This window comes from Crocuta crocuta, unplaced genomic scaffold, assembly GCF_008692635.1.
Source record: "Crocuta crocuta isolate KB4526 unplaced genomic scaffold, BGI_CrCroc_1.0 scaffold149, whole genome shotgun sequence".
NCBI classification, from domain to species: domain Eukaryota; kingdom Metazoa; phylum Chordata; class Mammalia; order Carnivora; family Hyaenidae; genus Crocuta; species Crocuta crocuta.
Window position 1 is genome coordinate 159,317 of NW_027551561.1, and position 24,938 is coordinate 184,254.

The 24,938-nt window shown below is 40.3% G+C and overlaps 2 protein-coding genes across 4 annotated transcripts in view; both read left to right on the forward strand.

The window, feature by feature from the left end:
- NCBP3 (nuclear cap binding subunit 3) overlaps window positions 1-24,052 on the forward strand; it is a 36,970-nt gene extending 12,918 nt beyond the window's left edge. Inside the window, exons 4-14 of the mRNA XM_077749819.1 lie at window positions 4,758-4,883; window positions 7,744-7,872; window positions 8,083-8,159; window positions 8,865-8,973; window positions 11,006-11,105; window positions 11,399-11,502; window positions 13,301-13,595; window positions 15,178-15,332; window positions 16,818-16,979; window positions 18,028-18,190; window positions 18,657-24,052. Of these exons, the coding sequence (XP_077605945.1) occupies window positions 4,758-4,883; window positions 7,744-7,872; window positions 8,083-8,159; window positions 8,865-8,973; window positions 11,006-11,105; window positions 11,399-11,502; window positions 13,301-13,595; window positions 15,178-15,332; window positions 16,818-16,979; window positions 18,028-18,190; window positions 18,657-18,765 (1,529 nt within the window). The 3' untranslated portion in view covers window positions 18,766-24,052. The remainder of the gene's footprint in view (window positions 1-4,757; window positions 4,884-7,743; window positions 7,873-8,082; window positions 8,160-8,864; window positions 8,974-11,005; window positions 11,106-11,398; window positions 11,503-13,300; window positions 13,596-15,177; window positions 15,333-16,817; window positions 16,980-18,027; window positions 18,191-18,656) is intronic.
- The window catches only part of ITGAE (integrin subunit alpha E), a 75,630-nt gene continuing 69,442 nt past the window's right edge, over window positions 18,751-24,938 (forward strand). For all 3 annotated transcript variants that reach the window (XM_077749677.1, XM_077749676.1, XM_077749678.1), the window contains exon 1: window positions 18,751-18,819. In XM_077749677.1, coding sequence (XP_077605803.1) covers window positions 18,783-18,819 — 37 coding nt within the window. In that variant the 5' untranslated portion in view covers window positions 18,751-18,782. The remainder of the gene's footprint in view (window positions 18,820-24,938) is intronic.

Sequence of the window (24,938 nt, forward strand, 5' to 3'; positions counted from 1 at the left end):
CCTGCTCATGATTTTTCTCTCACAATAAATAAATAAACTAAAAAAAAACCACACCAATAATTTGTTTTTCCTATCCATGAGCATGGAACGTTTTTCCATTTCTTTATGTCTTTTTCAGTTTCTTTCATAAGCTTTCTGTTGTTTTCAGCGTACAGATCTTTTATCTCTTTGCTGAAATTTATTCCTAAGTATTTTATGGTTTTTGATGCAATTGTAAATGGGACTGATTCTTTGATTTTCTTTCTGCTACTTCATTATTGGTGTATAGAAATGAAACCGATTTCTGTACTTTGATTTTATATCCTGCAACTTTGTTGAATTTATGTATCAGTTTTAGCAGTATTTTGGTGTTTTGGGTTTTCCACATAGACTGTCATGTTGTCTGTGAAGAGTGAAAGTTTGATTTCTTCCTTGCTGATTTGGCTGCCTTTTATTTCTTTTTGTAGTCTGATTGCTGAGGCTAGGACTTCAACACTATATTGAACAGCCGTGGTGAGACTGTAGACATCTCTGTCATGTTCTTGACCTTAGGGGGAAAGCTCTGTTTTTCCCCATTGAGGATATTAGTTGTGGGTCTTTCGTATATGGCCTTTATGATCCTGAGGTATGTTCCTTCTATCCCTACTTTGTTGAGGGCTTTTATCAAGAAAGGATGCTGTATTTTGTCAATTTTTTTTTTTTTTTGCATCTACTGAGAGGATAATGTGGTTCTTACCCTTTCTTTTATTACTGTGATGCATCACATTGCAGTCAATGCAATGTGCAGCCCAGGAATAAATCTCAATTGATCATGGTGAATAATTCTTTTAATGTATCGTTGGATTTGGCTTCCTACTATCGTGTTGAGAGTTTCTGTGTCCATGTTCATCAGGGAGATTGGTCTGTAATTCCCCTTTTTTAGAGTCTTTGTCTGGTTTTGGAATCAAGGTAATGCTGTCACCTCTGTTTACTGTTGAACTGCTGGTCACTACTAGGGGCTTGCCAGTTAGTAAGTCTTGATGGTATCTCTGTCTTCCTGAATGTGGCTGGCAGAAAAGCACTCACCTGATTTAGTCTGGCCATATCTGTGTGATTTCTAATTAAACCTGGCTTGTACTCTTCAAAATGACAGAACAATAGAGGCATCTGGGTGGCTTAGTCGGTTGAGTGTCTGACTTCATGGTCATGATCTCATGGTTTGTCAGTTTGAGCCCCACATCGGACACTGTGCTGACAGCTCAGAGACTGGAGCCTGCTTCGGATTCTGTGTCTCCTCTCTCCACCCCTCCCCTGCTCATGCACGCGCGTTCTCTCTCTTTTGCTCTCTCAAAAATAAACATTAAAAAAAAAAAAAAACCAAAATGACAGATCAAATATTTAAACATTTTTTTAAAATCTGAAAGTAGTCATATAATTTTAAGTATTTAAGCTCATTTGTTTTAAACAGACCTATGGGGGCGCCAGGGTGGCTCAGTTGATTAAGCATCTGACTCTTGATTTCTGCTCAGGTCATGATCTCATGGTTCGTGAGATCCAGGCCCATGTTAGGCTTGTGCTGACAGCACAGAGCCTGCTTGGGATTCTCTCTGCCTCGCTCTCTGCCACTCTCCCCAACATGCTATCTTTGTCAAAAATTAATAAATAAATAAATTTACATATGAAAATATACTTGGGAGTAATGGACATTGAATTCTTGATGAATTCAGAGAAGGGAGGGAGAGAAGGGTAAGGAGGAGTTATACAGGCCCCAGTTTTATATGTAATGTTTTATTTGCCTCACATCTTTTTAAGAAATTAAGCATAAGGTTAGGTGGTGGACATACAGGCATTAAATTTTTTTTAATTGATATGTTTGTATATTTCACAACTATGAAGATTAAGTGCATAAAGTATTTAGTAAAAAATTAACACGATCCTGGTAAAGCTGAGATTCCTTTTTTGGGAGGGTCTGACTACTATTTGTTATTTTATCTTATCTCATCATGATACGTGTACTCTTTTTTAATTTTTATAATGTTTATTTATTTATTTGGAGAGAGAGAAGAGAGAACGTGTGAGCAGGGGAGGGGCAGAGAGAGAGGGAAAGAGAGAAAGAATCCCACGCAGGCTCTTCCCTGCCTGTTCAGAGCCTGATGCAGGACTCAGACTCATGAACTGTGAGATAATGACCTGTGCTGAAATCAAGAGTCGGATGGAAAGGCTGATCTCACTAATAGGAAAATGTACATTAAAACAAGAGTCAGATGTTCAACCCACTGAGCCACCCAGGCACTCCTCTATTTTTTTTTTTTTTAAATGTTTATTTATTTTGAGAGAGAGCACATGCACATGCACGTGGTATAGCAGGGGGAGGGCAGAGAGTAGAGACAGAATCCCAAGCCAGCTTGAAGCCCAACGTGGGGATCAATCTCACAACCATGAAATCATGACCGGAGTGGAAATCAGGAGTTGAATGCTTAACCAGCTGAGCCACCCAGGCACCCTGTACTATACTGTTTTAATTACTAATACTTTGTAATGTAAAAGAAATCTGGAATTGTGATACCTCTTGTTTTCGCTTTTCAAGATTGCTTTGGGTGTTCAAGGTCTTTTGTGGTTCCATACAAAGTTTAGGATTATTTGTTCTAGTTCTGTGAAAACTGCTGTTGTTATTTTGATAGGGATTGCTTTAAATTTGTAGATTGCTTTGGCTAAGAGACATTTTAACAATATTTGTTCTTCCAACCCATGAACATGGAGTGTCTTTCAATTTCTTTGTGTCATCTTGAATTTCTTTCATTAGTATTTTACAGTTTTCAGAGTACAGGTCTTTCATTAGGTTCCTTCTTGACTATAGCCTTCAGCCTTTCTTCTTCCCCAGCGGTAACAGCTGTTCTCAGTGTGTTTTTCTACGTCTTTGTGTTCACAAATACATACCTTAGAAAATGTATGGTGGAGTTTATATTTTAATTTTTAATGTCATCACATTGCACAGGCACACCTTATTTCATTGCACTTCACTTTATTGCACTTTGCAGATAGTGTTATTTTTTTAAACAAATTAAAGGTTTGTAGCAACCTTGTGTTGAGCAGGTCTGTGGTGCCATTTTTCCAATAGCATTTTCTCACTTCGTATCTCTGTGTCACATTTTGGTAATTCTTGCAATATTTCAAACTTTTTCATATTACTGTATTTCTTTTGGTGATCCCTGATCAGTGACCTTGATGTTACTGTCATAATTGTTTGGGGATGCCATGAACCACTCCTTTAGAAGATGGAGAACTTCCTTGATAAATATTGTGTTTCTTCTGACTGCTCAAACAACTGGCTGGTCCTTTGTTTCTCTCCCTCTCCTGGAGTCCCCATTCCCTGAGACACAACAGTATTGAAATTAGGCCAATTAATAACCTTTATAAGGGCCTCTAAGTGTTTAAGTGAAAGGAGGATCCACATCCCTCCCTTTAAATCCAAAGCTAGAGGTGATTAAGCTTAGTGAGGAAGGCATGTCGAAAGCCGAGACAGGCCAGAACTAGAGCTCTTGTGCCAAATAGCCAAATTGTGGATGCAAGGGAAAAGTTCTTAAAGAAATTAAGAGTACTACTCCAGTGAACACACAAATGGTAAGAAGTAGAGCAGTCTTATTGCTAATAGGGAGAGAGTTTTGTGGTCTGCATAGAAGATCAAACCAGTCCTTTCCCTTAAGCCAAAGCCTAATCCAGAGCAAGGTCCTAACTCTCTTCTATTCTGTGAAGGCTGAGAGAGGTGAAGAAACCGCAGAAGAAAAGTTTGAAGGCAGCAGAGGTTGGGATATAAGGTTTGAGGAAACAAGCCATCCAGTTCTGTCATGTAAAAGCACAAGGAGAAGCAGCAAGCATGTAGGAGCTGCAGCAGGTTATCCAGAAGATCTAGCCAAGATAGTTAATGAAGGTGCTACCCTAAGCTATAGATGGGCAGTGAAAGGTGGTGTCCTGTTTTAACGTGCATTTTCCTAATTATTAGTGAGATCAACCTTTTCATATGTTTATTGACCGTTTATATTTCCTTTTGTGTGAAATGTCTGCTTATGTCTCTTTTTATTTTGGGCTACTATTTCATTATTGCTTTGTAAGATTTCTTTTCTTTTCTTTTCTTTTTTTTTATTTATTTCTGAGAGAGAGAGTGAGACAACGTGAGCAGGGTAGGGTCAGAGAGAGAGGGAGATACAGAATCTGAAGTAGGCTCCAGGCTCTCAGCTAGCTATCAGCACAGAGCCTGATGCGGGGCTCGAACCCACGAACCGTGAGATCATGACCTGAGCCGAAGTCGGACGCTTAACTGACTGAGCCACCCAGGCGTCCCAAGATTTCTTTACTCTAGTTTGATACTTTGCTTTATAGTCAGAGGCAACATTGTTCAGAATTTTTATTACTCTACATCCTCTTTGACATACATTTAAAAATTATAGAATCAGCTTGTCAAGTTAAAGGAGTAATCCTGTTGAGTTTGGTATTGCTTTAATTATTACAGGCTAATTTGGGGAGAGGTATCATGTATTTTACCAACACCATTTGTTTCATGTTTCTCAGCCTAATATGCCTATTCTGAATTAGATCATTTGTTTAATGCTGTTGCTCTGTGATAAAAATTAAAATAGTTTATCTTACCGTCATATCCCCTTTCTTTTGAAATAATTATGATCTCTTTTAGCATATTTCTTTTCTAAGCATATGTTATCTGAACTGTCATAAAGGACTATTGGTGGGAAGTACAGTAGTGGGTGGGAAAATTCTGTCATCTCTTTTGTGTCTTGTTTTTCTAGCAATCCCCAAAGTGAGATTGGAGACAATCTACATTTGCGGAGTAGATGAGATGAGTACCCAGGATATCTTTTCCTACTTTAAAGAATATCCTCCGGCTCACATTGAATGGTTGGATGATACCTCCTGTAAGTACATGCAAGTTTTTTGTTGAATATGCTTTTGTTTATGACTTTAAGAGTTCTTGCCATCTCAGATGGTGAGTGATTATGGTTCAGACTACTGGTCTGTGTCCTAATGTCTGCCTTCAGCCTAGGAGAGGAAGGTTGCCCATTGATGAGAACCAGAGTGTCTTAGCCACTCTGCCAGATTATATTCCATGAATATTCCATCAGCTTAGTGATGATGACCAGGGGTCTACGAGGTTGATTGCTCGCATCTGAGTCTTGTGTACATGATTGAGGCCTGATTAACTCCCACAGTTTCCCAACAAAAGGGTGGATCCAACTGTATAGACTTGGGGCTGTATGTTCAGGGCTTTAGATTTTATGCATACACCTTCCCATGTAGTTACTCACAGGTCTGTTTCTGCCTTAGTATCTGAGCTAGAACTAAACTAGAACCCTCTGACACTGTATCAGACCTCTCGCCTCTGCCTGCTTTGGAACTTCACCTGCTTGCTCTAACCTGTGAGCTCTCCAACTTGTGAACTTGCTGTAATTCTTACTTGCCACCCCACTCCAAGCCTGGCATGACGTGTGGTAACCACTCTGCCAGCTTCTTGTCTTAACTTACTTCTAGTCTGGCTTTACTTACTACCAGCTTGCTGAACTGCTAGGTAGTACCCTGGATCGCTGCCTGGGTTTCCCAACTGCTTTTTTTTTTTTCTTTTAAATTTTTAATGTTTATTCATTTTTTGAGACAGAGACAGATAGAGCACGAGCAGGGGAGGGACAGAGAGAGAGGGAGACATAGAATCCGAAGCAGGCTCCAGGCTTTGAGCTAGCTGTCAGCACTGAGCCCAATGCGGGGTTCGAACCCACAAACTGCAAGATCATGATCTGAGCTGAAGTCAGTTGCTTAACTGACTGAACCACCCAGGCGCCCCCCAACTGCTTTTTTTAGAAGATGTTGATTCAGGGATACCTGGGTAGCTCAGTTGGTTGTGTGTCTGACTTCGGCTCCGGTCATGATCTCAGGGTTTGTGAGTTTGAGCCCTGTGTCAGGCTTGCTGCTGTCAGCACAGAACCTGCTTTGGATCCTCTGTCTCCCCTCTCTGCCTCTTTCTCTCTCTCTCTCTCTCTCAAAAATAAATAAAATATTAAAAAAAAGCTTTTAAAGATGTTGATTCAGTGTTTTCATTGAAAGAAGGAGAAACATGATTGAGTAGAAGAGTTTTCTCCGTTTTTCCACTTGCTTAACTTACACCATGTAAATCAAAAGTCAGTAAACTTTTTTTTTTTATAAAGGGCTACTAGACAGTACATATTTTAGGCCTTGCTGGCCATACAGTCTTTGTTTTGTTGTGTCTGTTCAGCTCTGCTGTTGTGGCATGAAAGCAGCCATAGACAGTATGGTACAGAATGAGCCTGGCTGTTTTCCATAGAAATTTTTTATGAAAACATGGGGGATGTGTAGTTTATTGTACATTAATTATACCTATATAAAGCTGGTACTAGTATAAAGAAATAAATGAACAGGTGGTGGGCTGGATTTGGCCTACAGGTTGTAGTTTGCTGACTCCTGGTCTAGTCATTAAAAGTGTAGCTAAAGGATATTAGAGTCAGAGGGACTCTTATTAGATTTACTCAGTTCTGCTAACTCATATTGTACATCAGCACTGAAAAACAGAGAAGGAAAAGTGTTTACCCAAGGCCACATGGCACGTTTGTAACAAAAGTGAGATTCTGCAGACTTTCATTTCCCAACTGAGATGTAAGTGAGATGTAAGGATAACTTTGTTTTGAGAAAGGCTGTTTTAAACAAAATTAAACAGGTTTCTTTTTTCTTTTTTATGTTTTATTTCTGAGAGAGAGAGAGAGAGAGAGAGAGAGCACGTGAGCAGGGGAGGGTTAGAGAGAGAGGGAGATACAGGATCTGAAATAGGCTCCAGGCTCTGAGCTAGCTGTCAGCACAGAGCCCGACACGGGTCTCGAACCCACGAACTGTGAGATCATGACCTGAGCCGAAGTTGGACGCTTAACTGACTGAGCCACCCAGGTGCCCCTTGGTTTTTTTTTTTTTAAATTTTTGTTAATGTTTACTTATTTTTGAGAAAGAGATTGCAAGTGGGAGGAGGACAGAGAGAGAGAGGGAGACACAGAATAGGAAGGATGGTCCAGGTTCTAAGCTATCAGCACAGAGCTTGACTTAGGGCTTGAACCCATGAACTGTGAGATCATGACGTGAGTCGAAGTCGGGAAGTTGGACACTTAACTGACTGAGCCACCCAGGCTCCCCAAGAGATTTCTTTTCTACAAGACTTTTCAACACCTTTTTCTTGCTAAATTCTCTTGCTTAAAGAAACAGATTAAGTTACTTACTACAAAGCCAGGTGGCTGTCATGCCTCCATTGTATATATTCCAGGGATGCCACCAGCACTCATACTTTACAATGGGAAACAGTCATTTAGCATGTTCGGGTGACAAGGAAAAGCAGATGGCTTCCCTGTAGGGGTCAGTAGTATGAAGGATAATCCAAATTTGTTTGATAGTTATTATCTTGTCATCCTCATCATCATTCTCATCACTAGAACTGCTAACACTACATAATACTCACAGAGCCAGGCAGGTTTAATACACAGAACCCATTTTCATTGAGTCACTTAGTTTGTGGAACCCTGGTTGGGAATGCAGCTCTAGGCTAATTTCATCAAAGAGGCTTTACGACGACCCCTTTCTGTCCTTCTTTCATTAGTTGGTTTGTACATTTACTGATGCTGATCTGTAGCTAGATGAGGCCATAGCAATGAACACGTTGCAGTCTCTATTTTTAAAAAACTTACCATTTGGGTGCGATATCATGTTTTATTTTACATTTTGTTTTAGGTAATGTTGTCTGGCTGGATGAAATGACAGCCACACGAGCCCTTATCAATATGAGCTCTTTGCCAGACCTGGATAAGATAAGAAGCAGGGATGCCAATGAGGACAGGTCATCTGAGAAAAGTAAAAAAGGTAACAACACAAAAGAGGGACTTTTGGGCTAAAAGTCCTGTTATTTACACAGTTGGTTTGGGTTTCTGTGCAGAGCATTATATAGCATTTCATTGTCAGTTCTTTCTAAAATAAGCTATGGTAATCCAAAGTGGGAGAAAATCTTGAACTTTTAAATTACATGAGATGGAGTTATTTTAAGGTTCATCTTGTCCCTTGCATTGTATTTAGACAAACAGGAAGACAGTTCAGATGATGATGAGGCTGAAGAAGGAGAAGTGGAAGATGAGAACTCCAGTGATATAGAGGTTAGTAGTAGGGCAAAGATGTATACAAAGTTTGAGTGCAAAAACTGCTTAGTGTCTTTTATATAAGGCTTAAAGACTTAGTACGTTGTGTTCTTCCTCTGGCTTCCACTGTTAGACCTTTGGAGGGTGTACCAGGTGCCTGGCCTTTCAGTTCCTGTGGCTGTAATGAATGATTTTTCTTGAGATCTTAGAATTGTACTTATTTATTGAGAAATACTTTGATGTGTTATCTATCTAATCCGTAAAATTAAGCAAAAACCAGTGATGGAATACTTGCTAATGGAGATGTATTTTATTGAAAATATTAAAGTGTATTCATTTAAAGAACATTTATTGAGTACCTACTATATACCAAATTCTAGGTGCTGTGGGTATAGATCAAGCCAAAGCCCTTCCCCTGTTGGAACGTATATTCTAGTGAGAAGACAGACAGTGCACACACACCCAGATATGTAATATAGTGTTAGGAAGTGAGGAGTGCTATGGAGGAAAGTAAAGAAGGGTAAGCAAATAGAGAATGATGGCGACTCTCAACGCAGAATGTTCAGGGAGGACTTGTGACTTAGAACTGCTTCAGAAGAACAGTGCTGTCATGCTTTGAGACATGACATTGTTAAAGAATGCTTTCTCAATCAATGGTGACTTTGCTATTCAATAAATATGAAAGAAACGTTGATGTTTATATTGAAAATGTTCTTTTTTAAGTTGGACACGTTGTCTCAAGTAGAAGAAGAGTCTCTACTAAGAAACGATCTTCGTCCAGCTAACAAACTTGCTAAAGGAAATAAGTTATTCATGAGATTTGCTACAAAAGGTAAATGTGATACTTGGTATTAATTTTTTGTTTCAGTTTTAATCAAAGTCATTTATTTTTGAGTGACATCCTTCTCTTTTGAATAGGAAGTTAGACCAAGTAATCTCAAAACCCAGGCGCTCCAAGCCTCTTAAGTTTTTTTTTTTTTTTAATTTTTTTAAAAAAATATTTTTATTTATTTCTAGGATACAGAGAGAGAGACAGCGTGAGCAGGGGAGGGTCAGAGAGAGAGGGAGACACAGACTCTGAAACAGGCTCCAGGCTCCGAGCTGGCAGTCAGCACAGAGCCCAACGCGGGGCTCGAACCCATGAACCGCGAGATCATGACCTAAGTGAAAGTCGGACGCTTAACCGACTAAGCCACCCAGGCGCCCCTTAAGCCTCTTAAGTTTGTAAGGCTCTTTTATGCACGATGATTTTGGTGTACATTAAAATATATGAGTTTTGAATATAGAATACTCTGGTTTGTTTTTCTTGTCTGAGACATGTTTTAAGAGTATAGGCTTGGAGTGCCTGGGTGGCTCAGTCAGTTAAGGATCCAACTCTTGATCACACCTTAGGTCTTGATCTCAGGGTCATGAGTTCAAGCCCCATGTTGGGCTCTGCACTGGGCATGGAGCCTAGTTTATTAAAAAAAAAGGAATATAGGCTCATTATTTTATAGATTCTCCCTCAGTTTTGATTTGTCTAATACCTCCTCCTGATTAGAGTGGGTTGTGCGTGTTGGGCAGGAGTACCACAGAAGTGCTGATGTTATTATTTTCAGTGCATCGTGTCAGGAGGCACATGTTATTTATTGTACCCTTTCTGGAGATGTTAACTTTTCTCACTTGGTTAAGGTAATGATTGCCAGGGTTCTCCTGTTTTTCCATTTGTAAACCTAAAATTTGTGGGGAGGTACTTTGAGATTATGTAAACTGATTTCTGCTCATCATACTTCTAATCAGCAGCCACTGAGGACTTTTTGACTCTACATTTCTTTATGAGTTGGCATTCTGCTGTAAGGAAGAACTTCCTCTTTTTACCATTAATTTATTTACTCACATCAGTTTAGATTCATGAGTCTTATTCAGTGGTTTATCATTCACTCGTATCATTTTTTTGATTTACAAATGTTCCTGATTTGGCCAGAGGAGTTCCTTCAAGCTACATTATGTTGACATGCCTCCATGATTCTTTGAGCACTTTCTTTGTGGCCCAGAAGAACATCTTGTTTTTCCAGACTCAGCTTGTACTTTTCCTGTCCCACATCTGGAATCAGCCATTTCTGCAAGGAGCTGGTGGGCATGTCTTTCTAAAGGGTGCACATACTAGCTTGTGCCACTGTTTCCTTGTAGCACTGGATGCCTCACATTGGCATTCATCCTTTGCAGTGAGTGAGTGCCCCAGGAGCCGTCAGAGACCTTTGTGTTACAAAAATATGTGTGATCACTGCCTACTTTTTCTTTTAACTGGCATTTTACCTTGCTTGACACTAGTGATCTTTTCTGTGTTCATTTGAGTGGCTTATTGGAGTGCATTCAAGATAAATGGTTTTGAGGAACATAACAATAAATTGGAAAAACTAGTTTACAAAAAGGAAACACTGGTTTACCAAACATATGGAATTATGTATAATCTGTTTCTGTAATACTGATGCCGTGTTATTGGTGTTGTCATTTAGAAACAAATATCTTTCAGGGGGCCAGTAAAAATGCTACCTCTTCTAGAAAGCCTTTTACTTTTTGAACAGCTCTAATGACTGAAGGTCTCCTATGCTTCTTGGAGCCTTGTATGTTGTGTTGTTGTTTTAAATAGTATTTTCTTTATGAGGTCAGTCAGCTTAACCTCCTTCCTCTCTGTATTTTGCCCCACCCCCTCGACACTGCAGTGGTTTGTAGGCGCTGAGAGTGAATGTTCATAGTGCATCTTTCTCTTCTGTTGGCAAATTGTGCTGATGTGATCCCAGCTATGGAAAACATTTTTTAAAACCATTCAACATTGTCTTCACACCAATGGGAAATCCTAGGTAACTGTTGTAATTAATTTTTAGATGACAAAAAGGAACTTGGAGCAGCCAGAAGAAGTCAGTATTACATGAAATATGGGAATCCAAATTATGGAGGCATGAAAGGAATTCTAAGTAATTCTTGGTGAGTCCGCAACTTTTAAATTCAGTAGTTTAAACAGTACTTAAGGTTTTCTTAATCCTTCAGTAGGTTTTCTGCAGTGGAATGTCAATACCATGTGTAGACTTGAAGGAAGACAAGAAGAAAGTCAGGATCCTTAACTGTGGTAAATGGTATGAAAGGCTGAGTTTTAGTTTCATGTAAATGTCTCTGTTTCAGTACCTAACATTTCATCAGTGTATAGTTGAATTTAATTAGTGGATTTCAGGGTCCTTCCTGTTGGTTTTTGATTATGTGCTTGTTTTGTAATGTTGCAGGAAACGAAGATATCATTCCCGTCGCATTCAGCGGGATGTGATCAAGAAGAGAGCCCTGATTGGGGATGACGTTGGCTTGACGTCCTATAAACACCGACATTCCGGTAGTTGCCTGCTCAGCTCTTGGGTAGACACATGTTTGGCTTCCGAAATCATATTCTTATTCTTAATACAGTCTTTTAAGGTTCCAAACTTTATCATCCTCTCTTCCTTGCCCTCACCCTCTGCCAACATATAGGAAAGTAAGTCAAGTCAGAATTAATTTTAAATTGCCCATACGAAAGAGGTCAAAATGATTTTATAAAAGCTGTTCTAACAACAGGCCAAATGTGACATAGGAAAAAGTGAAAATTTTTTGTAAGAATCTAATTTTTCTACGTATTAATATCAAAAGCTACATGAAATTTTTAAAAAAAATTTTCAGATGACTTGATTTTATTGTTTTTTTGTGTGATGATGAAAATAGGCTGCTGTGTCTGGTGTTTTATGCTTATTGGCTTGTGCACACGGATGCCTCAGTTAAATGAGATATTGTGACTTGGGTTTGATTTTGTTTGTTCGTTTATTCCTTTCTTTCTTTGGTGCTTATTGTAAAACAACCATTTTCGTTATGTTTTATAAAGATTTGTTTTTCTTTTGAATCTAAACCGTGAAGTCTTCTACATGCCTTGTAGAATTAAGTCTGCATATAAACATGGGATAACATGCATACATGTTTATCATTGTGACAGGGACAGTGAGAGGTGAAGTCTATCATTTTTATTTTATGTGTATATCCAAAATTGTATATTTGAAATCTGCATCTGAAAAATGCACATACTTTTCTATTAGACAGTTATAGAACTCTAATTTTAGTTACTCTAAGATATTTTTATAACCTTCATGTATATATTACTAAAGAAATTAAAAAGCAAATTGCCCATAATTCTAGCACTCTAATATAACAACTGATTTCACTTTACGTTTTTCCTATTTGTCTCTTCATAATAAATATAATCGTTGTGAACATATATTTTATAGTCTTCTTCCACTTATAAGCATTTTCCCATGAACTTTGAAGTCAGAATTGACTTTCATTATTCACGGTGGTTATGTGCTATAAAGTCACTGTGACAATTGATACAGTGAATACTAAACCATTCTGAGAGTCTGGTTACACCATTTTCATCAGCTGATCAATATATAGGCTTGTCTGATGTGTGTTTCTGTTTAAATACATTTAATACATATTGTTGATTCATTAACATTGGGCTCACAGCCAACAGCACTAGAACTCATGCTTGAACAAAGCTTATTTAACACATACTTTCTCTAAAAGGCATATCACAGCTTTCTTGTGCTTAGAAACACTAGACAGCTTTGGTACTATACTTGAAGGCCATTTTTCAACAATGGAATCATCAACAGAAGCCTCAAAAATATGAAAAACATGGCACTTAATAGTCTGCAAAAAGGACACTTGTTTACAGTATGAGAACTGAAACACAGAGGCAGAGTGTTGCCTTGGTTGACCTCAGCTGGGAATATGCCTGTCTGGTGATTCAGGTTTTTTGCTATTCTGGACATGTCCACAAAGGATCACCAAAGCACTCTGAGTATGGATTTTGGAGTTACAGATGAATTTGGCAGATTTGCAAATACAGAATTCATGAATAACAACAATACACTGTATTGTAGGTAATTTTGTAATATCTACCAGGTTGCTAGATCATACTTTATCTTGCCATTCTTCTGTTGTAGGTAGCAGAATGGCACCTAGATTGGCACTAATACAGATAATGCTCCAGTAAGATTTCAGGTGTGGGATCCCCACCTTTTAAAAAAAGGTCACCAGTGTAGAGTAGAAAATCAGATTTGTTAGTTTTAGTACTTTTTCTAATGTTTTTTGGTTAAATTTCTTAGGACTAGTAAATGTTCCGGAGGAACCCATTGAAGAGGAGGAAGAGGAGGAGGAGGAAGAGGAAGACCAAGACATGGATGCAGATGACAGAGTGGTGGTTGAGTACCATGAGGAGCTTCCAGCTCTCAAGCAGACCCGGGAGCGGAGCACATCTAGGCAGTCCAGTGCCAGCAGTTCAGATTCTGATGAAATGGACTATGATCTGGAACTGAAAATGATTTCCACTCCTTCACCAAAGAAAAGCATGAAAATGACCATGTATGCTGATGAAGTGGAATCTCAGTTGAAAAATATTAGGTAAACTGTTTTTTCTTTTTATCAATGTAGCTTTTAATTTGATTTTTTTTTAGTTAAAATTTTTTTCTTCAGGTGTATGTTTCTTTTTGGGACAGAGAGAAGAAGGGGCAGAGAGAGAGGGAGACAGAGGATCTGAGACAGGTTCTGCATGCACTGACAGCACAGAGACCAGTGCGGGGCTCAGACTCATAAACCGGAAGATCATGACCTGAGCCGAAGTCAGACACCCAGCTGACTGAGCCACCTGCTTTTAATTTAATTTTAAATAATAATTCCTTAACTTCCTCTTAGCGTCTCTTAATTTTATAATCACCTTTATCTGTTCTAATTTCAGTCTTATGAGGAATTTGAATAAAAGCATCCAGTTTTTTCTTTAAATACACAAGTTTTTTCTTTAAATACAAAAAAGTGATCCTTTTTATAAAAATGTTAGTATATTAAGTGAAAGTCACCCATAATTTCAGTGTCTTCTAAAATAATGACTTAGCAATTGAGTGAATAACTTTCACGTTAATTTTATGTATATATGTATAACACGTGGAGAAATTATAGGTAATTTCTTCAAAAATGAATTGTATTTATATTGTTTTATAGTGTGCTTTTTCTGTTTCATATATTATGTATAGATTATTGCTATTTTTTTCCCCCAGATGTAGTTCATTGTTTGAAAGTATCATGATATATTTAACCAGTCCCTCATTGATGGACATTTAGGTTTCTATTTTATTATTGTTGCACTAATTAAATTTCTTGAATTCCAGTTATTGCACAAAAACAGTATATATGTTTAAAAATGTGGTGTTGCTAAGTTTCTTTCCAGAAGGGTTTTACTCAGTTTATAACCTATTATATACTTACTATCACTCTTTCTAGTTTTTGCTAATTTTTTGGACCAAAAAAAAGTTATTTTAATGTGTATTTCTTTGATGACTAGTGGGGATGAGCAGAGAGTCCTGACGGCAGATGCACAGCTCAAAGGGTTGGGGTCTACAGTTGCTCTCCCTAAGTGCTCTTGTTGGTATATTTGGGGAAAGGAAAAACAGTTCAATCTGGTTTGTTTGTATGGCTTTGTTCACATCCTTATTTTTAGTTTTCATAGAACTTTCCAGTGTTGAATGCTGTCAGAATCATGCTGGTGCCTAGCTTGGTAGCAGATGTCTTTGACAGAGGAGTCTGCCCTTTAAAGAAAGAGATTATAGATTATTTTGTATCTTGACTACTGGTGATCACAGCCTGGGTGAACACAGATCCCTGAGGCCTCTGCAGGCCTTACTTAATGTTTGTCTCAGAAGGGAGGGAACTCGTAATTACGCATTCTGTGATAGTTTACAGGTATCATTTGTGGAAACCACCTTGATAAACTTAGGAACCTATTTCCCCTGACTGGTCTCTTTATAGCAGGCTGATCATGATTTTTATAAGCAAATAATTATTGGTGTATGGTTTTTGTGAGTGAATATTTAGATTATTAGATTGGGCATCTTACATTATTTTCTCCACAAAGTGTATGAGATTGTTGCATAGGTATTGTCCCACAGTTGGAGTTGGTTAATTGTGCCTTTTTTTTTTTTTTTTTTTAAAGAAACTCCATGAGGGCAGATACTGTATCCACAAGCAATATCAAAAACCGAATTGGTAACAAGTTACCGACTGAGAAATTTGTAGATGTCCGACATCTCTTAGATGAAAAACGTCAGCACACACGTCCACGGACAGCAGGCAGCAATACTAAATCAGGTAGTATTCATTTGCATTTTTCAGCTTCATTCCGAACTCCAGAAAGCGAATCTGGGCAGAGATAGGTCTTTAATTAAAACATTGCCATTAATGAACTGATTTAGTTGTCCTGCTTCATCACTTCTAAATTTTTGGTTAGGCATTGGACTTTAAGACATGGAAAATAATCATACTTTTGCGATACTGGCTTTTAGTATTTTTGTCCCAAACAATTGTGTTATTCTATATGTCATTGATATACTTTATACATAAGGAAAATAGAAATTAAGTTGGATTGTTGTTTTATGGTTAAGAATTTGAACTAGATAGTATGTATGTACAAATACACATAGAGTGGGTATTTGGGCATGCCTGCTGTGTGCCAGGCCCTGGGTTGGGTTCTGGGAGTGTTAGACTCTTTGGAGGGTCTGCCGAGTCATCATAGAACTCAGATGGAGTAACACGAGTACGCAAGTTCAGGTAATTCCACCTCAAAATACAATGTAAGTAAGTGCTCTCATAGGTCTGTAAGCAGGAGGCAGTGAGCATGCAGAAGAGGTAGGTCTACTGAGGGAAGGCTTCTCAGAGAAAGCAGCTTTAGCACAAGGCCTTGAGGGGGTGTGTGTGTGGGATCTTAGTTGGCAAACCTAATTTTTTGAGGTGGGAAGTATAAGATCTTATGTCTATTTTGAAAAGATAATTTTGTGGCGAGGTGGGGTAGGGTACAGATTTAAGTAAGTAACAAGGACCTGAACTAGATCAGGGAAAGTGGAGATGGAATGGACGAAAACATAAGACCTTGTGAAGGAAGAGCCTCAGTATTGGGAAGAAGGGAACAAAGGGAAAGGAGCCAAAGGACTCAAGCCTGAGGAACCAGAGGGTTGAGAATGTGCTGCTCTCTGAGACAATAAGCAAGATGGGTAAAAACCGCAATGACTTACTAATAAACCTGTTGTTGCTGCTGCTGCTACATATTGTTAGAGGGAACTCAAGAGGACAGATTTCAGGAGGGATTGGAGGCAGGAGAAGCAAACTTGATATGGAATGTCCCCTTGATCCTTTGGCTTTTACACATCTCGTTACAACTATTGTTAAATGTAATCAGTGTATTAAGAATTCCTTATATGTTCAAAGACTGTGGCTTCTGCCCTCAGTGGGCTTATAGTATTGTTAGCTGAAATGTTTGGAAATTCTTTGGTATGCTTGCTGCTACTAAAGAAAGCAAACAAACCCCAAAACACAAAACAGCTGATTCTGCCTCAGAAATTCCTCTCTGGAACAGTCAGCTGAGAGGCCTTTTTTCCACTGAAAGCCTCTATGTCTGCTCTTTCTTAGGGGAATCCAGACTGATCACATAGAAGAATTTTAGGAGCTTGACTTTGTCAGGCCCTTTGTCCTCATTTGGGGAGATTTGGCACTAGGTCCTGTAGGGATCTCAGGTTGACAGTATGGATAGCAAAGCACACAAGCTTGGCCACAATAATACTTTTTTTTTTCTTTTTCTAGATATACGCCAGCGGTTAGGAAAAAGACCATATTCTCCAGAAAAGGCTTTTAGCGGTAACCCAGTCTTTCGGAGAGAGCCTTTTTCTGATGTACATAGTAGGCTGGGTGTTCCCAAGCAAGATATTAAAGGCCTCTATTCTGATACTCGGGAGAAGAAATCAGGTTGGTAACACTTAAAATTGAAGGGGATAGGAATTGGGTAAGAGCAAACTAAGCATAGCAATACTTTGTTGGTCGAGGGCAGAAAATAGCATATGTCAAAATTAAATTATTTTTCCTCTTCCATTATAATCATTGACATAATTGTAATAGTAACAGCATAGAAAATTTAGAAAATAGGAAAATAGCAAAACCAGACTTGGTTCTTTCTGTTTAGCACAAATACTTTTTAGTCTTGGTCCATATACATATCTTGCTTTTTTCATACAGTATTTTATTGAGATCATTTTTCCACACTGTTAAATTCTTTTTTTAAAAAAAATATTTTTAATGTTTATTTATTTTTGAGAGAGAGAGAGAGAAAAAAAGGAAGCAGACGAGGGGCAGGGAGCAGACAGAGGATCTGAAGCAGGTTCTGTGATGACAGCAGAGAGCCCTATGCAGGGCTCAAACTCATGAACTTTGAGATCATGACCTGAGCCGAAGTCAGAGGCCTAACTGACTGAACCCCCCAGGTGCCCCACGTGCCGTTAAATCCTTCAGAAATAAAATATTTAATTGCCTTATAGTATGTTATGGAATTCTAAACACATATTTTTCTATTGTGAGATAGTAACAAAGTAGATTTTAAAAATGAGTGGATATTGAGCCAAATCTCTGAAAGTTTACAGTGTAGCAGGCCCCTCACTTTGCAGAATTTATAGCTGGGAATGGTCTGGGAATGGCCCACTCCTGGCAGAATGAAGTTCTACACAGAATGGGGAGTCTCACCAGGGAGGGGCAGGTAAAGCATAAGTAGCCTCTCAAGTGATTCTGATAGGCATGGGAGGCACATGTCCTCTAGCTGCGAGAGTCTCCCATTGGGTCCAGATCCCTCAGTTTGTAGGCAGGGGACTACAGCCAGGGGAATGAGGTTATACCTTCCCAACACTGCACAAAGGTACAAGAGCCACAAACCCCTCTCCAGTGTTTCTTGCACACCAGGTTGTTGGCAGTGCCTCTGCTCCTCAGTATCGACTGCCAGAACTGAAATGCCTTCTCATCCAAACAGGTAGTTTATGGACTCGCTTAGGATCTGCACCCAAGACCAAAGAAAAGAACACGAAGAAGGTGGATCACAGAGCACCAGGCACTGAGGAAGACGACTCTGAGCTGCAAAGGGCATGGGGGGCTCTGATAAAGGAGAAAGAACAGTCTCGCCAAAAGAAGAGCCGGTTAGATAACTTACCATCTCTCCAGATTGAAGTTAGTCGGGAAAGCAGCTCTGGTTCAGAGGCAGAGTCCTGATGCCCTTGGGGCCAATGGCAGCTGCCCTAAAGTCTGACATTCTCGTTGCAGGGTGGGGTGCACAGTAGGAAACTCTCCCCCTCCCCCTGCAGGAATTGGCGCCCCTCCTGCTCTCACACAGTCACCCTCAGCTCTTGCTTCTTCAGCAAGGCATATTAAGAATGTGACATGTTTTGAAGGGCATCTATCTTTTGCTGCAGAATTAGAGTTCTGGGCCCTCATTTCTTTTCCCACTACCCCACAAGCTTTATCCTTTGAGGAAAAGGCAGCCCTCCAGATTTTGTAGAGGTTTTTCTTAATATTTTTAACATTGTGTCTTTTAAAGAAATGTTTTACACAGTTCATCCAAAGAGCAGAGAACTGAACTTCTCACTATTGCCTTGGCCCTGACAGCTGTTACCAGCACCCTTTTCCCAAGAAAAGTCAATTCCCAGGTGCTTATTGGACAGCCTTCGAGGGGGAAGATGAGGGAAGCGGCCAGCTCACCCTTCCAGGACCCTAGTGTCGGGGCTGAATCTCATGGACCTGACCGCAGAGGTGCACCGGTGCCGCCCAGGTAGATGAGAGATGCAGCGTCGATCGTGCTTCCGTTCCTCCCTGGGGATTTCTGTTAGGGGCCGCTTCGTAGCAGTCAGCTTGAAGTGAAAATCAAGTTCAGTCCTGTGGGATTTTTAGGAACAAAAACCTGTGACTTCTGGATTTGGGGTGGACTTTTGTGCTAGGGGTGGGGTCATGGGTTAATGTTGAACAATTTTTAAGTCTGTATTATGTTTAAAAATATTAATGATTTAAAAGTTAAAATTTTTAATTTTTATATGTGAAAATACTTCCTATTGGCTACAAGGGAAGCTCAAGTGGTGTCTTATGTGTGCTGTTAAATATATATTATATACTTTGGAAGAAGGCAAAGAGAGGAGTCTCATTATTTTTAAATGATCCTAATTGTATAGTCTGTCTGTTGTATATAGATTTCAACTTGCTTTTTGGCCACTGTAGGGGGAAAAAATCCATCCATCAGAGATGGGGTCCTGTTGTTTATTATCACTTCAGAAGTGATACATTGGTATTTATTCTATCTCCAAGTTCTGGCACCTGAAGTTATCTTTAAAATTGGCTAGTAAGATAATAGTTATAGAAATTTTAGTTTGTTTATTTCTTGTTTATTTCTAAACTCCCTTCAGATAATTTTAAAGGCCGATTTTTTTGTCTTCCTGTTGGATATCTGTCTTGAAGTATTTAATGTTTATATTTCTTTGCAGGCTTAAAAGTAGTGTTTCATTTCAATTCACTAGAACTTCGGAGTTAGTGATTGTAAGCCTCTGTCCTTTTGTGATATCACAGCTCCTCACCTGTCTGGAGTGTTTCAGTACCTAGTGTGGCCCTGGATTCTAGAGATCTTTACTTGTGGCTGAGCTAATGGCCGCATGGATGGTTGGTTACAGTGTGGTGGGATTGAGTGCAGAATGGTGTTGCTAATAAGGAAGTAAAGGGCTGTGGGACTTGAGAGCTGCAACAGTTGTTCTGTACCATGTTTTGTTAGTTAACCTGCTTTTTTCACTCCCTGTAGAAAGATCAGAGCCTGTAACTACTGTATGTTTCCATTTCCTGATAGGATTCTGGGAAAGAGATGGTTCTCTGCTGGCTGAGACCTAACATTTCTGAAGTTTCTCAGCTACTTTGGTCCTGTGGAGCACACAGCTGAGAGCCAGGTTCTTAAGAAGGGGCAAAGTTTAGGGGGTTGATAGAGTGAGAAGGACGAGGACCTGAGTCAGAGACCTGGATGCCAACCCCTGGTTCTGTTCTGAGGGCCTGGGCCTCAGTTTTCCTGTCTGGCAAATGAATGGCCTGGTACCACAGCTTCTGACTTTGTTGGTGCGTCTCAGTGGTGTTTTTACTCTTCCTGAGGCAATGATTGTGGTGAGCTGGCCAGGACGGGTTTCTGTTACAGGTATGGGGAAGGTCAGAGACAGCTTAGGGTGTCCATGAGGTTGTAGACAAGGATTCACCCCCACCCCACTCCCATTACAGCCTGTAGGTCTTCTAGCGGGACAGAGAGGTTCTACTGATGTCTCAGCCGTGTTCGAGAAATGCCCTTCTTTATACTTGCGTGTTTCTCAGTCCTGACCTTTTCCACCAGTAGTCCAGGCCCATCTCTCCCATGGCATTATAGCCTCTGCCAGTCTTCTTTTAGGGATCAGGGAAGGCTTCCTGGAAGGCTGGTGGTGTTGTGTAGTCAAAACCGGGCCTTTGATCTAATCAAGAAAAATGCCCACTTGAGCTGCCTTGTAGTTCTTACAAATACAAAGAACCTGAAAAGTTTCTTTAAAGATTTTATTTCCCCAAGTTGGTGTTCGTTGCCTCCTCTCTCACTCTCTGACCTACACTCAGGTACTCAGATCTTGAAACATCTTACACATGCCCTGAATGCCCAGGCCCTCTCTTTGGAGTTTGGGAGTGGAGATGGACCGCTGGGATGGGCCCCTAATGGCAGCTCAGCAGGCCTGGGTGCTCCTTATGCGTGTGGGCAGGAGAGCTACACACTTTTCTGTATTCGTCTTAGTCTTTACACATGAGATTTCAAATACGTTTTTGCTGCTTGATAGTAATTGCAGATACCTCATTTCTGTGTCTCTAGTCTCCCTCTTGGGAGACACACCAGCTACCCAGGAGAATTTGTGGAGCCTGTGACAAGCGCTCCTCTGGCCTTCTCTTGTCTGGTCCCATGAAACCCTCCCCTTAGTTCAGTCACTGTCTTCTCCTGCTGCATTGCTGTGGCAGCCTCTTCCCTGGTCTCTGCCCCATAGCCTGTCCCTCCCTCTCTGTTATGTGCACTGCAGCTGGGATCAACTCTCGTTGTTTTTTGCAGCTTTACTGAGATATTATTTACGTAGCATACAGTTCACTCCTTTATAGTATACACTTCAGTGGCGCCTGGCTGGCTCATTCGGTAGACAATGTGACTTTGATCTTGGGGTTGTGAGTTCGAGCCCCATGTTGGATGTAGAGGTTACTTAAAAGTAAGTATCTTTAAAAAAATAGTATACACTTCAGTGGCTTTTAGTGTATTCACAGAATTGTGCAACCATTACCATAGTCATTTTTGGAATATTTTCATCACCAAAAAGAAACCCTGTCCTCATTAGCAGTCACTGTCCAGTCCCTCTTCCCACCCTGGCAACCATTACTTTCTGTCTCTATGGATTTGCCTATTCTGAACATTCATATAAATGGAATCATACACTTTGTGGTGCATTTGTGATTAGCTTCTTTCACTGAACATATTTTCGAGGATCATGTTGTAGCATGTGTCTGTACTTCTTTTTATTAAGGAATAATTTTCCATTGTATGCACAGTACATTTTATTTATCCATTCATCAGTTGATGGACATGTGAGTTATTTCCACTGGGGGCTGATATGACTAATGCTGCTATGGAACATTTATGTACAAGTTTTTATGTGGTCATGTGTTCATTACTCTTGGGTTATATACCTAGGGGTAGAGTTGCTGGGTCATGTGGTAACTCTTTCTTAACCTTTTGAGGAACTGCCAGACTGTTTTCCCAAGTGGCTCCATCATTTTCCATTTTCCCCATTAGTGTATAAAGGTTCCAGTTTTTCCACATCCTCATCGACACTTGTTATTTGCAGTGTGAAGTGGTATCTCATTGTGGTTTCGATTTGCATTTCCCTGATGACTGATGATGTTGGGCATCTTTTCATGTACTTCAGAATGAACTTTCTTAAAATGATTCCTGTTATTTCTCTTCACTATTGCCCTTGGAATAAATTCCAAACTCCTGTGATAGCTCACAGGGTTTGTCAAAATCTAGCTTCTGGTATCTTTGGCCTCTTCTCCTCATCCTCCCCTTCCGTGTGCCCACTAGTTCCTTGGACTCCTCTTGATCTCATCAGCCTTTCAAACTCTGCTTGGTGCGGTTCTTCTCCAGCAGTGACACGCTCCCCTGGACCTTTCTTCCTCCCACCTGAGCCTTGCCTTCTCTTTTCCTCATCCTCGAGGACTTAGAGACCCCTCCAGGAGGCTACCTCCAACTTCCAGAGCCAGGTTATGAGTCCCTGCTATGTATCCCACAGTACTGCCTTGAATGAGACTTGGCTCATTCCAGGATTGGGTTATACAGTCACACCTAAGATAAAAATGGAGTGTAATCAAAATTCTTCTTGGAAACCCTGAGGAAGGTGCCATGTTGAAAACCAGCATTGCAAGAGCCAGCACAGTTGGTTCCTTCCCTGTAGGAACCCATCATAGTTTCTTTGGTTGAGTTCCAGGTAAAATGGTTGGCCTGCAATAGGGCCATATTGTGCAAAAAAAACCCCACATACTTTTAGGTGTTAGACTCACACTTAGGCAAGCAGCTCACTCCTGAAGGGCATCTTGGAAACCGTAACAGGTCACAGGAGCAGCAAGGGCACGAGCTTGCCGTAGGCCCTCCAGCATGTCCGGTCAGTGAGTAGAGGGGCAGGTGAAATGGCCCAAATGACTTAACTTGGTTTTCCTTTTTCCTTGTCTTTTCTTTTTTTAACTTTTTCAGAAAAATATACCATTGGGTTTGCCTAAGTGAAATGTGTGTATGATGCCAAATCTCTGTATCTGCCTTCCCGAGCCAGCACACCTTTATGCTGAATTGTAATACCCTGATCCTACTTTGTCTTTTTTGCTAGATTGTAAGCTCTGTGAGAGCAGAGACCACGTGTGGGTTGTTCATGGGGGTTCTCCGGTTTTAGAACATGTCTGACACCTGGCAGGTCGTCCAGAAACATGTGGTGATAAATGTATAAATGCCTCAGCTGCAGAAACAGCTCCAGTTTCTGAGGCCCTCCAGTTTCTGAGGTCCTATTACAGGCTAGTCCTTGTTTTGTTGCCTTGTACACACAATACTTGATGTTCATGTTTTATTTTCCGTGTTAGCCTGTAAGCTCCTAATGAGCAGGTGTCTTCATATTGTTATCTCTGTGTCCTCCCGCCATGCCACTTCAGAGCAAGTAGTACTTACAAAGTGCTTGGTAAATGAGTGAATTGTGGTAACAGCCAGCTCTGGCTCCTTTGTCTGCAAGCTGGTTGAATTCTAGCTGAGACTACCAGATTCAAAAAGAGGAAGATTATTCAGAAGGGCATAAAGTGTACTTGTATAAGGAACAAAACCTTATTAATTAGATCTCCATAAAATTCAAATTTTCATCATCTGGCCATATCTGAGCTGAAGCTTACCTGTTAGAGAATCATGTAGGGTATTTTTTAGAAAGCATTCATCTGCCCCAGGAGAGCAGAAAAGGAAGCTGGCAGGTGGATGAGAGGCCCCCAAGAAGGATTGCTGAGCCAGGTCTTAGTTGGGTCCTGTCCGAGAGGAAAGTGACGTCAGTCGAAAGAAGGTAAAGAGAAACCCATTTTTGGGCAGCAGCTCTTCTTCCACCTCTCATTTGAGGCTTTCTGAAAGTTGTGCTGAAATGCTAGCGGGCAGTTTGGATTCACAGTAACAGCAGAATGTGGCCTCACAGATCAATACATTGCTGCACAAGTAAATTTGGTGTATAAGTAGTTGCTTTTAAACTTTATATAACAGGAAGCAAATGAGAAATTAAACCATTTTTTTCCTTTAAGAACTAAAAGTACAGACTGTTTTTGATAATTTTGAGAATATCACACTTGCCTCAAAGCAGATTGTTATTGCATAATCTGACCAACAAAAATCCAGAACTTTTCTTACATGTTTATTAAATAAATCTTAGAAGAAAAAGATATGGTAGCGTTTTTTAAAAATGACATTCTATGAACATTCAACAGGACTCTGATATTCCTGGGAACAATTAGGGAAATGCTGGCTCAAAAGCCCATTTCGGATTGTGAGCACTGAAGTGGGACTTTGCTGTGCTATAAATAAAACCCTAGCGTATGGGTGGTGTTAACCTGCCAAAATCAATAACCTGCCGTAGGCTTCTTACCTGTTTTTGTTTGATCAATTCTAGAGCCCCTCTTTGCATGCCCAGATTCTTCAGTAGCTGAAACTTTGTGTTCTCTCCAGTTGTCTGTCACCCTCATGCCAGGCTGGTATAGGTTAGTGAAGGCAGGAGGTCCATACCATTGGCAGGAGAGGAGACATGTGCTTTCTGTTCCTTCCTGGGGTTTTGTGTGTTTAATGGTGTGAAGCATCCCCTCTTGTCATTGGCAAGGATTACTCAGAAGGCCTATGAGCAGGAGGCAGCACTTTTAGCTCAAGTAAAGTGTCTTTTGGGGAGGGTCAAATAGAGTGCCTGAGGCTGGGCCTGAAGCCCTGGGGACTCATTTTGTCTCCCATACAAAGTGGAAAAGACTGAACAAATCCCTTTATCTCTCTGGATCTCAGTTTCTCTGTCTTTCAGATGAAGGGCTCAACTGGGATGGGCTCCAGGTTTCCTTCAGATGCTAATGTGAGTTCTCTGATCTTTGCTATACTTTTCCAAAGACCATTAGGAACCTAAGGTGAACAGGAAGGAGTTAGGGGGCCAAGCCCCTTGGACCCTTGGTCTATAAACCAGCCCCTCAGGGAGAACCAAGAGGATCCTCTCCCATGCTCCCTCCCTACTAAGCCCACCTTCCCCAAAACACACACACACACACACACACACACACACACACACACACACGCACGAGCGCGCGTACACACACATCATTCAGTTT